Source organism: Ammodytes marinus (genome assembly GCF_949987685.1).
Source record: "Ammodytes marinus genome assembly, chromosome: 8".
NCBI lineage: Eukaryota > Metazoa > Chordata > Actinopteri > Uranoscopiformes > Ammodytidae > Ammodytes > Ammodytes marinus.
Genome location: NC_137212.1, coordinates 32,795,974 through 32,809,841, shown reverse-complemented (window position 1 = coordinate 32,809,841; position 13,868 = coordinate 32,795,974). Strand labels below are relative to the sequence as shown.

At 42.3% G+C, this 13,868-nt stretch overlaps 1 protein-coding gene across 1 annotated transcript in view; it reads right to left on the bottom strand.

Moving 5' to 3' along the window:
* szt2 (SZT2 subunit of KICSTOR complex) overlaps positions 1 to 13,868 on the bottom strand; it is a 480,200-nt gene that overhangs the window by 107,324 nt on the left and 359,008 nt on the right. The window contains 4 exon segments of the mRNA XM_080032888.1: positions 8,149 to 8,274; positions 10,621 to 10,700; positions 10,807 to 11,062; positions 12,087 to 12,272. Coding sequence (XP_079889014.1) covers positions 8,149 to 8,274; positions 10,621 to 10,700; positions 10,807 to 11,062; positions 12,087 to 12,272 — 648 coding nt within the window.

The following is a 13,868-nucleotide window of genomic DNA, read 5'->3' as shown; positions in this document are numbered from 1 at the left end:
TCACTCGTCAAGTTATGTTTTGAAGTACTGCAATGTTTAAGTATTTCATATGATTTAAAGGCCATATTTATGTTTGTTACTAGAGATATCATAATCCATCTTTCTTTCTGTCTAGAACCATGGCAATCATCATGGCAATCATCAACACAAAATAACTTTGCTTGCAAAATAAAGTCAAGTAAAGTGGTTTGTGGCTCCAGTAGAACTACTCTTCACTATAGTCTCCAACTCAAATATGTACATATATTTCAGGATGTTGTGCATCCCCGGTAACAATAACTTTGGATCTGAAATAAATCAAGAAATATAGCTTTCGAAAAAAAAGTTGTCTTGTGGCACAACTTGCACCCGGTGTGGTGTAAGATGTGCCACAAGAGAGAATACCATGGGGTAAATTGTGCCATTGATATATATCTCATAAACTGTAATGCAAGACAAATCCATTAGACAATCACTTATTTAAGGTTTATTTAAAGTAAATAAAGTAAATATTTTACAAAGATTGAAGGACAATTTTCTTAAACTTTACTTTAGACTTTATTGTCCCCAAGGGGAAATTCTTCTTCACGTCACAGGTACATTTATGGGCCGCACGCCGACAGAAACAAATAAACATGCATACACAATATATAAACAGAGTGGGACTGGGGTGTTTTATCTTGGCCTTTCGTTAAGTGCTGCTATGGCTGCAGGTACCAGGCTTTTGCCATAGCGAGCCCTCCTGCACAACAGGGACCTGTACCTGCGTCCAGAGGGCATGACAGTGAAGTGGCAGTTGAGTGGGTGTGTGTTGTCCTGTGCTATTGTGGATGCAATGCGTGAGATGGCCTTGAGATTCAGCTCTGACAGTGGGGAGACCAATTATTTTGGCAGCTATATTTGTGACACGTGTGAGTTTGACCCGGTTTTTGACAGTGAGCATGTTAAAGAAGCAGGTGGAACAGTAGAGCATGATGGGCTGGACAATACTTTGATATAACAGAAGGAGGAGATGGGGGGCAACATAGAGTCCTTTAAGTTTACGGATGGCATACAGTCTTTGGTGGCTCCTTTTTTGAATGTCCGTTGTGTGCTGGTCGAAAGTGAGTTTATTGTCCAGTGTGAGTCCAAGGTATTTAAAGCTGTCAACTGTTTCTACTGTGTCATTGTTGATGAGAGTAGGGGGCTGGGGTGATGGGGTACCTATTGTTATTTCTTTTGTTTTGGCTACATTGAGATGGAGGAAGTTATGTGTGCACCATTGGGAGAAGTGAGTGACAGTGTTGTGGTAATCCGATACAGAGTTATTGTCTGATAGGAGGGCGAGGATGGCAGTATCGTCAGAGTATTTGAGGTAGGTGGTGGTGTGGGAGGGGCTGGTGCAGTCATTGGTGTAAAGTGTGTAGAGGAAAGGGCTTAGCACACAGCCCTGGGGGGCTCCAGTGTTGGTGGTGAGTGTGGGTGATGTGGTTGTGCCTACCCGAACAGCTTGCCGTCTGTCACTGAGGAAGTTGTGCAGGATATGGATCAGGATGGGTGGAGTGTTTAGGTGGTGAAGCTTCTGGATGAGCAGGTGTCTTTTGATGGTGTTGAAGGCGGAGCTGAAGTCCACAAATAAGATCCTGGCGAAATTACCTGAGGAGTCTAGGTGTTGGAGGACAAGATGCAGCAGGCAGGCGACAGCGTCCTCTGTGCCCCTTTTTGCCCTGTATGCGAATTGAAGGGGGTCCAGATGAGGTTTGACGAATGGAAGGATGGTCCTGAGCAGCAGTTTTTTAAAGCATTTCATGATTATGGGTGTGAGGGCGATGGGGCGGTAGTGATTTGGTTCGGAGGGTTGTGGTTTCTTGGGTACCGGGATTATGGTTGCACTTTTCCAGAGGAGGGGTATTGTGGCTGGTAGGTAGGATTCACAGATGAGGGAGTGGGCAATTGGAGCCAGTTCTGTGGCACAGGTTTTCAGCACCCTTGCATGGATGGGTTTGTAACGAGTGAGTGTGTTGACCATCTGAAAGGCTTCTTTTGTGTTCATGCTGCTAAACCTGTGCTCCAGGTTGTTTTTGAACTGTTTTTGGCCATGAAGATTTTATTTTTAATATTACGGTTTGCAGATTGCAGACCAGCTTCTCTTTCAGGCTATTTTTTATTTCAGAGGTAATCCAGGGTTTTGAGTTGGGGTATTTTTTTATTGCTTTCACTGGTATGTTGGTATGTATGCAGAAGTTGATGTAATCGGATATGGCAGTGACTTTGGTATCCAAATCTCCGTCAAAGATAGTCCAGTCGGTGCATGCCAGGGAACCTTGAAGTTGTGCAGTGGAGTCCTCCGACCATTGTGGGGCGCTGTAGGACTGTGGGAGGAGGCGTTTCAGTACTTGTTTGTACAGCGGAAGTAAACAGATGACGTTGTGGTCTGTGAGTCCGAGCGGTGGATTTGAATTTGTCCTGAAGGCGTCTGAGATGTTTCCGTAGCATAAATCCAATTTGTTGTTTCCTCTGGTAGGAGTGTCAACATACTGCTGGAATGTTGGGAGCACGGAGTCGAGTCTGCAGGTGTTGAAGTCCCCAAGGATAAGCACTGGCGCCCCGGGGTACTTAGCTGCCATAGCGTTAGCATCCTCGGCTAACAACTCTGCCGTTACGTTGACATTAGCGCTGGGTGCGATATATACACAGCTAACAACAACAGTTGGGAATTCCCGAGGGAGATAGTAGGGGCGAAGGGACACGGTGAGCATTTCCAGGTCGGGCGAACAGACCCTCCGGTGCGTTTTGATGTTGCTACACCACCTGTCGTTGATGTAAAGACAGAGCCCGCCGCCTCTCGTCTTCCCCGAGTTCCTGGTTCTGTCTGACCTGATGATGGTGAAGTTGTCCAGGCTGACCTCGTCATCGGATACCGACTCGTCCAGCCAGGTCTCAGTCAGGGCGATGATGCAGATGTCTCTGAAGGCCCTTTCCATTCGGCACCGGGCGTGAAGGAGGTCCATTTTGTTCCGGAGGGAGCGGACATTCGAGAGGATGATGGAGGGGAGAGGAGGCCTGAAAGGCCGTCTCCGTAGTCTGCTTCGGACACCTCCACGTCTCCCTATTTTCCTTGGCCGAAGCTCTGGTGGGATAGCTACCGCCAGAGCTTGATGTTACACAGCGGTGAGCTACGGTGGAGCAGGAGTTCATCGCGGCCATAGGTGAGTAACCCGTTGACAGTGACAGGTTTTAGAGCGAGGCTATCGCAGATCAGCCATACAATAGTCACAGGGATGATGAATGATTTGTAGAGGGTGATCATGTTTAACCAGTCCAGGTAACATACATACACAGACAGACAGTGAGACGAGACGTAGACAGACGTGGCGTGCAGCCCAGCAAGGTATGGTGAGTGATGTCGCAGCAGAGCATGCGCCAACCCAAACAAGGCCTAGCAGATCTAATGGTTTTACCTGCAAAGCTCACAATGACGAAGTCACCATCATCATCTGTCTGGCCATCTGAACTCTCATTAGTGGTGTCGTTAAGTGGAATGGAGATGTCAGTCTCTTCTGAGCTACTGTAGACAATCACTTTCTTTTTGTGACCAGCCATGCCAATGGCACAACTCTCAGAAATTTACTTTGCACTAGCTGCTCCGCCCTTGTACAACCAACTGCCACCTGGCATATGCGATTCCCCCTCCATTTCTGCCTTTAAATCAAGGCTCAAAACCCATCTGTACACCCTGGTTTTTCCACCCCATTAACTATCTTACCTCTGCACTACTATCTTCGTTTATATGTGGATGTCTGGGCTTTATGTCTTTTATTTTTTGTTATTGTTATTTTACCTTAATTTTTCACCTACTGAATGCACTATGTTCAGCACTATGGACAGTGCAATAAATGTTATAAAAGTGCTTTTATAAATACATTTTACTTACATACTTACTTATAACTCACCCCAGGCAATCTGGCACAAATCACCCCAACCCCAGAATTTTGGATAATAAGCATGATGCAGCAGTTTAGGGCTGACATCGTGCTAACTATATAGACACAAAGTGTAGCATACTAAAGCACTAAAACATGTGTCGAATGTTTTTAAACGTGTCTATAATTGTTCAGACACAATAATCAAAAAACCTTGATCATGGAAATTTTACTTTGAAAGGCAAAAAAAGCTTTGAGCTTAAATGTGCTTATATCTTATTCCATGTTTCTCCCTTCTTTACATGATGAGTCAAATGGATGGCTCTTCTTAAATATGTGGTCACATTTCCAATTTATTCTATAGTTTTCTAGAAACAAAGGGTGGCACAACTTCCCCACCGGCAAAACTCAGGCCACTCTCCCCTACTTAAAATCCGTGGGTGCCAATAATGGTGAGCAGGACTGTATTTGCTCCAAGGCATAGCAAAGAGACAGCCAAATTGAATTATGGTGTGTTAAGTTTTATTTTTCAGTATTAACACGATAATTTGGATTTGCCATGATTAAAAAACAAATGTTACTACATATCAACCTTCTGTCATTCATATTTCCATTCCTACAACAATATACACAGAAAATTAGAATTTTTGGGGCATATTTGGAATGGCGATTAATCGTGATTATTCATTATTAATCCACAGCTACCATGTGATTAATCTATCGTTTGACAGCCCTAATCAGATATTATATATCCATTATATTAGTCAAGCAAGAAAAGAGATAAAGACAGATAGAGAGATGGACAGCGAGAGAGACAAACACACCAACCCAGTCTCACAGTGAAATGTAAAATAGCTACATTGGTCCACAAATTTTTAAGATGTATAAGCTAATAAATGGGTTTTTGATAACATTGTTAGTGAGAAATGTGTGTCTTACTCTCACAATCTTCACTCAGTGAATGTATACGATGTAGTTTGATGGTTACCACGAATATTATTCTGGACATCGCCAAGAAAATGTAGAAATACAACATTTGTTTCAGGTTGATATACTGGTTGCTATGCTGTTGCTATGACGCTCCTGGCGCTGCCTTAAACCGGAAACAGGAAGCGTTAGAATTATTATTATTTCTTTGCTGTAAATGCTTAATTTGTTGTTCTCTCATTTAAACAACACATGTTTATTACAGAGGAGGGATGACGTCTACAGAGTTGCCTGCTTACAGCTCCCATGACAGTTATGAACGTTTTATATTTTCTTTGTCACGAGGAAAGCCAATCAAGAGAGCAGAGCTCAGTCATCCTCCACGGTCAGACAGGAAGTGAAGCGATAAATTACAAAGTAAAATCAGTTGACACTTCCGGTTTCACTATATGTAATGAATTTAGCTTTCTTAATATGTCCATGGTATAGCCATTTAGAGCGATCTGATCAATCGATATTGCGGACTTTACAGTTCAAATAGCAGGAGAGATCACTTTGCTTGCTTTTTAACCTCTGTATAATCTTGTGGATTAAATAACTTTTTATGGTATTCATTATTTTACATGAAATTACCTTTGAGGAGAGATATCCTTGACACCTATTTTTTTTTCTCACCTGCACACTTTGTTACCTTTTATGTTGTATCTTATTTTCTGTTGTCTATATCTTTTTTGTTTTTTATTGTGCAAATAAATTAAATCAAATCAAAAGCATTAAACCGGAAACAGGAAGCGTTTTGATGACTTTAGTTTTTAATTTTAATTTTATTTTTTGCTGTAAAAGCTTAATGTAACTGCTAAATTGTGTTCTCTAATTTAAAAAAAAACATGTTTATTTAAGAGCAGAGATTATGTCTCCAGAGTTACACCTCCCGTGACAGTTAGGAACGTTTTTTTTCACGAGCAGCTCCCATGAAGCATGGAAGCGATGCCTATGAATTCATGGCATGGACATATAAAGAGTTCCGAGCTGTCCGCCGGTGATGGGCCGCATTCTTTTAGCTTGTGACGTCATCTGAATGGCCGCATTCCATTTTCATGTCTGCACCAAGCTGAATCAAAAGGCCACTATGTTTGTTTTATAGCCTGATATTGATTTTAATGTAATTTCATGTGGCTGATTATATTTAAATGTGGAGCCTGGCTGGGCCTGGCCTGGTGATAGCTGGCTGCTTTGAGCTACTGGTGCTGGAGTCTGGTGGTTTAGATCCCCCTCTGTTCAGCTGCTGCTTGTGAGAAGGTGCATTTTGAGTGGAGCTTAAAGCTCACATATTATGCACTTTGCTGACAATTTTATATGGTCTAAGTAGTCCCTAATACTTATTTTTTTAGATGTTTGCTGAAAAACCCGTTCAGATCATTTATTGTAGCAAGCCTCTATACCCCGATTGTCCTCTGGTCTCAGGATGACCTATATTTGTGCGATCTGGCTGGCCCCTCCCACCTCTCTGCCGGGCTTTCTTTATATGTCCATGGGGCTCTCCCACCGTCTCTGCCGTGCTCTCGCGATACTAGAGAGACACTGCGTGACTGCGAACACAGTGTTTACCCGGAGCTAAGCCATACTTTTAACAATTTGACATGACCTGACATGATTAAAACCAGTGAAAACAGTAGCTTCAAAGTTTGATTTCTACATGAATATCTTCCCATCCTTTGTCATGTTAAAAACGAGTCATTATTAGACTGCAAGGGGAAAGCTAAGTTAGTGTATTAGGAGCAAAACTTGGTGCTACAACCGAAGCTACATGGGCGCTAACGCTAAAAATAAGACTCAGACGATTTAAACCAATGAAAACAGTAGCTTCAAAGTGTGATTTCTACAGGAATATCTTCCCATCCTTTGTCATGTTAAAAACGAGTCATTTTCAGACTGCTGTGGGGAATATAAACAGCGTGTTATGAGCAAAACCTGGTTGCTTGTCCCAAAGCTAATAGCTATACACCAGGCAGGCAAAACTACCAATAAAAACTATTATTTTAGTTTCACCGTTTAAAAAAAGCACAGGTAGCTTCCTATCCGTTCTGTTATTAAAAACGAGGCATTATTAGACTGCAAGGGGAAAGCTAAGTTAGTGTATTAGGAGCAAAACTTGGTGCTACAACCGAAGCTACATGGGCGCTAACGCTAAAAATAAGACTCAGACGATTTAAACCAATGAAAACAGTAGCTTCAAAGTGTGATTTCTACAGGAATATCTTCCCATCCTTTGTCATGTTAAAAACGAGTCATTTTCAGACTGCTGTGGGGAATATAAACAGCGTGTTATGAGCAAAACCTGGTTGCTTGTCCCAAAGCTAATAGCTATACACCAGGCAGGCAAAACTACCAATAAAAACTATTATTTTAGTTTCACCGTTTAAAAAAAGCACAGGTAGCTTCCTATCCGTTCTGTTATTAAAAACGAGGCATTAATAGACTGCTGTGGTTAAGATAAATTAGTGGAGTATGAGAAAAAGCATTCTGTGTTGGTGTATGTAACATTCAGGCTGTACTAAGGGCATCTTGTCGCTTAGTGGGGAAAACAACATGGCCGTGGACCAAGAAGAAATGGGGGGGTGGGGTTATCATCGACTACTGCACGGTGGACGTTTCTTGGGGGGAAGCATGGACATATAAAGAAAATATGGGGATGTGGCTGTGCCGACTATTACGTAATAGTCGTTGAGAATTCTGACTGGAGTATATTGGGGGGAGGGGTGGGGGTTTCAGAAAGGGGGAGAGTGAGAAAAGGAGAGATTGTTATTTTTTTGATATGTTGGCAGTCTCTAGGCACACCGTGGACCCATGGATATGTTAGAACACATTTAAAAAGTGCATTTAGCATAATATGTGACCTTTAAAGACCAAGCGCTTGATTAACCAGTAAATCTACATTCTTACCACATTATCATGGCAGGAGAAAAAGATACCTGGGCTGAATGACTTTCATTGTAAACTACATTAGGACAACATTGTCAGGTACAGTTTTACCTGACAAACCCTCAACTATTGGAAGGTACAATTTTGTCCCTGAACCAGAAGTTAATCTAGACATTAAAACAATACAATTATTAAAAAATCATAAAAGGTTCTGCAACCAAGAATAGACTGAATCAACATCTGTCAACTTTTAACATAGTTTGTGTTTCCAGTTAATAGTGTTATGTAAAGAGTATGTTAATGTATGCTTTAAAGTTAGAATTGAGCCATAAAATCCCTATCTACAGTATAGACACCAGTTGATCAAGGCATAACTATGTCTTTCAGTAACTTCCCTTTGAGTAGACAGCAAACATACCTTCACTAGAGGCTGAATGATCTGTTCCTCTTGGATCTGCTTTCTGAACAGGGGGTCAAAGAGGAGCGGGGTGGCACAGTAGTGGACCAGCCTGGATGACTGCTTCAGGGTCTCCAAATCTGTACCCTGTTGAGACATCCATGGTTATCACTTATGCCCACCTTACACCAAACTATTTCTCACAACATTTCACTGAAACAGACACATTTCCAATGTCGGGATGAAACCTTTTATATCGTTAGTATTTAGTCTAAGCTCATGCAAAAAGGGAAGTTTGCAGTTTTATCACTTGATCAACCATGACATGGTTAAGGCACCTACAGTATATACTGTACTTGTTTTAATTTACATTGGACAAATTAGAGCCCACCCAGTCCATTTTACCCGCTAAAATACATTTTTATTTGACTGAGTCACTTTTTAACCACGGAGCAGGATGGGAAATAATCATGATCTAAAAGGAACCCACCTAGTTGTATTCCTGCGTATACAGGTCCTTCTCATATAATTAGCATATTGTGATAAAGTTGATTATTTTCCATAATGTAATGATAATAATTGAACTTTCATATATTTTAGATTCATTGCACACCAACTGAAATATTTCAGGTATTTTGTTGTTTTAATACTGATGATTTTGGCATACAATAAGTACAGCGGCTCATATCTGGCCTAATGCAATTTAGTGTTTTGCTTTCATAATTACTCCTTTAAAAGCAGTGGTGTGAACACAGGCAGGGATGTGGTTTTGTTACCTTATTTTGGAAAGCATGTGGTTGTATCCTTACTTAAAGGTCTCATATTATGCTAAATGCACTTTTTAAATGTGTTCTAACATATCCATGGGGCCACGGTGTGCCTAGAGACTGCCAAAATATCAAAAAAAATAACAATCTCTCCTTTTCTCACTCTCCCCCTTTCTGAAACCCCCACCCCTCCCCCCCAATTTACTCCAGTCAGAATTCTCGCCGGCTATGTCGTCACAGCCGGCACAGCCACATCCCCATATTTTCTATATATGTCCATGCTTCCGATGCTTCCCCCCCCCCACATTAGTAACCAGAAATTTCCACCGTGCAGTAGTCTATGATAAAAAAAAAAAAAAAAAAAAAAAAAAGTCTATGATAACCCCACCCCCCCATTTCTTATTGGTCCACGGCCCGAGATCCCGTGGCCGAGATCCCATGAGATTCCACGAGATTTTCCCCTGGAAAATTTTCTGAGCGACAGCCATGTTGCTTTCCCCCTAAGCGACAAGAATGCCCATAGTAGCCTACAGCCTGAATGTTACATACACCAACACAGAATGCTTTTGCTCATACTCCACTAATTTATCTTATCCACAGCAGTCTATGCCTCGTTTTTAATAACACAACGGATAGGAAGCTACTTGTGGGTTTTTGCAAACAGTGAAACTGAAAGGAATGTTTTTATTGGTATTTTTGCCTGACTGGTGTATAGCTATTTAGCTTTGGGACAAGCATTCAGCTTTTGCTCATAAAAACATAATTCTATTACCCAAACCAGTCTGGAAATGCCTCGTTTTTAACAGGACAAAGGATTGTAACTTAATAGTGTGGAAGTGGAACTGATTTGTGCGGTACTTTTAGTTTATTTTATCGAGTCTTATTTTTAGCGTTAGCGCCCATGTAGCTTCTGATGTAGCACCAAGTTTTGCTCATAACACGCTGTTTATACTCCCCACAGCAGTTTGAAAATGACTCGTTTTTAATAGGACAAAGGATTGTAACTTAATAGTGTGGAAGTCAATTTTAAATATATTTTTTTCACTGATTTGTGTGGTACTTTTAGTTTATTTTATCGTCTGAGTCTTATTTTTAGCGTTAGCGCCCATGTAGCTTCTGATTTAGCACCAAGTTTTGCTCATAACACGCCGTTTATACTCCCCACAGCAGTCTGAAAATTACTCGTTTTTAACATGACAAAGGATGGGAAGATATTCCTGTAGAAATCAAGCTACTGTTTGAAGCTACTGTTTTCACTGGTTTTAATCATGTCAGGTCATGTCAAACTGTTCTCTTAGCCCGGAGCCTCTGGGTAACAACACTGTGTTCGCAGTCACGACTCACGCAGTGTCTCTCTAGTATCGCGAGAGCACGGCAGAGACGGTGGGAGAGCTCCATGGCCATATAAAGAAAGCCCGGCAGAGAGGTGGGAGGGGCCAGCCAGATCGCAGAAATACAGCTCATCCAGGACAATCAGGGTATAGAGGCTTGCTACAATAAATGATCCGAACGGGTTTTTCAGCAAACATCTAAAAAAATAAGTATTAGGGACTACTTGGACCATATAAAATTGACAGCAAAGTGCATAATATGTTACCTTTAACCTTCACAAACTATACATTGTTTGAAAGCATACATGCATGACTGTTACATTCCAGTATTTAAATTACAGATACTTTTGTTATATCTACATGGGGCTTTCAAAACTATGACCTGTGGAACTTACGGAAATGGGCATGTTGGACTGTGCTGATCTCTGCTGCCAAGTCACAAACAGGTTCTCTATCTTCATCTGTTTCTCCAGTTCTGTCAGCACAAAGACAAAACCATTAATACGTGAGTTCAGTGTGGAGTTTGATCTGCTCATAAGATAAAAATAATTGTAATATTAATAGGAAAGTAATTGCAGCACCTCTCCGCTCAGCCGCTTTTATCTCCAAGAGCTGTCCGCCATGTCGGGCCACCACATCTCCTTCCATCAGGGGTCGGATAGTGCACACATCCCTCAGAGCCTCATCAAATGGAAGCAGCTCGGAGGGGAAGTGGAGAGGAGCAAGACTCCGACCAGAGCCGCCCAGTCTGCCCTGCTCTTTATTGGGCAGAGGAGGAACTGTGCTCCGTAGCAACGCATCAGGCTCCATGGACGGGCTGAGGAATGGGTTAGGATCCTGGAAAAGACAGAAAGTACAAATAAATAATGGGTGAAAAAAGGCGACGTGAATGGTGTGATATAATTGCTAAACAAAAAGACAGATAAAAGAATGGTCATTATCTAATGCTCTTGAATCATGAGAAACCGGGAAGCTTGGTACTGTAAACAAAAAAAGAAGAAGCTCCCTGTTGTTAAGGATTAATAATATCAATAACGTGGCCATCTTCTCCCACTAAATTATGCATCCAATCTTTGATGAATAAAGCAGTAATGTCTGCATTGTCCACAGATGCTTCAGTTCCCCAGGGTGGCATAGCTGGCTGCAACAAGCCCAAAGGCTGTAGGGTCAAACCCTCTGCTTTTCATCGACTCCATGCTAGTTTAATGCTGCTTTCTAGTTTAGTTTGCTTTAGTAATGCAGTGATGAAGATCTGGGCCATTGAAAAGGGAAGGACAAGTTTGGTTTTTAGTATTATCTGAGCTTGTTTTGGAAGGGTCCATTGTCACACTGACTTGCTAAGGGGGTCCTTAGCGCGAAACTAGCTGCCAAGCCCTTACTACTTGAACAGGTCTCTCTTGTAAATGAGACCCTGGGTCTCAATGAGATTTTACCTGTATAAATAAAGGTTAATAAAATAATAAATACTAACCCATCCACATCCCACCCTCCATCCCCTTTCTTTGCATTCTGCACATTATTTGTTTAGTGAAAAGCTGGCCGGTCAAAGGGCTTCATGAGCCCTGTCTGCCTGGCTGCTAATGAACATATGAGGAGTTCTGATGTTCTTCTTTATTCAAACTGTTCAAAGTGGTTCAGATAAACCTTAATGCAGGTTTATGCTCTATTACAATTAGAATTGCTGTGATGCTTAAGCCTTCCTTACCTTACACACAACATCACCAGCAACAATTAAATGTATAATAATTATGATACCAAACAGTATTGGTATCGGCCGATATCCAGAACCCAGATATCGGAATCGGATCATACTGAAAAATAGTGGATCGTTGCATCTCTAGTAAGCATATGAGGGTTTTACCTGCTTGGAGTCCAGTTCGTGGATGGGTGCATCAGAGAAGCAGTAGTGATGGAAAAGGCCCATCTTCTGGTTGAGCAGGCAGTGAACAACATGAGCCCTTGCGTTCTGCCACTGGACAAGGCGGAGCAGCTCACGATTCAGAGAGGCGCCAAGGTCCACAGACCAGTTATAGCTGTATAGAGTCACCTAAAGCAATGATCGTTTCAATATATCATACATATAATAAGTCACAAGCACTTACAATACACTAAAGATTTTATATCAGTTCCAAGCATTTCCTGTATACACAATATTCATACAACCCCGATTCCCCAAAAGTTGGGACGCTATGTAAAATGTAAATAAAACAGAATGATACAATTTTCTAATCCTTTTTGACATGTATTCTATATAAAACCCTTTAATGAGCAAACAGTTATGCGGAAGGGCGCAGTCGCACTCAGCGACCGGCAGTGAGTGTGGCGTCCGTGTGTTTTGTGTTTTAAACTTGTTTTAAATGTATTTTGCTCCTTATGCTGCTAATCTAAGATGGATCTCTTTTTCTTGGCTACACTGTGGATCTTGCTTTATTTATTGATTGTCCGCGATGTCAATGGCGCTGTTGACTGAGCGAGGATTACAATACAGTGGAGTGGAGCTGACGTGACCGATGCCACGATACAGCTACCAGGCAAATGCGGGGGTGTGAAACTGCGCCTCAGGAAACAGCTGACCAGAATCCCTCCGCCTTCCATGATAATGGGGAATGTCCAATCTCTGCAGAATAAAGTGGAAGAACTCCAGGCAAATGTTCGGTTCCAGAAAGACTTCAGAGAATGCAGCATAATGGTCTTCACGGAGAAATGGCTCACCGACCGTGACAGGGACGGCGAGCTGTTCATTGACGGCTTCGGAACACCTGTCCGCCTGGACCGACAGGTTGAAGCAACAGGCAATATGCAAGGGGGTGGGGTATGTTTATATGTTAACAAGCAGTATTGTAGCACTGTGACTGTCAGAGAACGCATCTGCAAATCGGACATTAAAAAAGTACTGGACAGAAGAAGCTGTGGACTGTCTAAGGGAATGTTATGAGAGCACGGACTGGGACATGTTTGAACAGTCCTGTGGTGATGACTTGGACGAGCTGGCGGATGTAGTATGTTCATATGCTGCCTTCTGTAGAGACACAATTATACCATGCAAGCAGGTTAAAATGTTCCAAGGGTTAGGGTAAGGGTAGTCTCGCGAAGCCAGACCAAACTACAGCAAGTAGTATGGTCTGGAAGCACTCCGTTTAGAGCCGTCTATTCGGGGGAGAAACTGGGCTGGCCTGTTTTTATTTCTTTAAACCAATCACAATCATCTAGGGCGGGGCTAACCCCGGGAAACAGTAGCGGTGTCGATGCAAAATAGTGCCAGGGGGGGGAGGGGGGGAACTTATTCTGATGGAACATCTTCACGTCCAGAGGCTGTCAGAGAAATGGCTAAATCTAACCCGCAAACGCCACAACAAAAACTATTAAAGACAAAAGGAATACACATAGTGTGTTGCTTTCTAACCAGCATGTCAAGACACCACACACTTTAGCCCCCGAGGAGGTCACGGGATAACTTAACCGGAATTAACTAGCCACGTAGTCACGCAGTGTTATCTCGGGTAACATTACCATCGGCGGCCCGTTGTCCTGTAAATCACCAAAGAAAGGGAACGGCGGATCTTAATCTAGCTGGTTATAAGGTCCGGTGCTCAATCCAAACCACCACGCTTCATTTTCCAGAGTTTATGAGGGTATTTCTGCC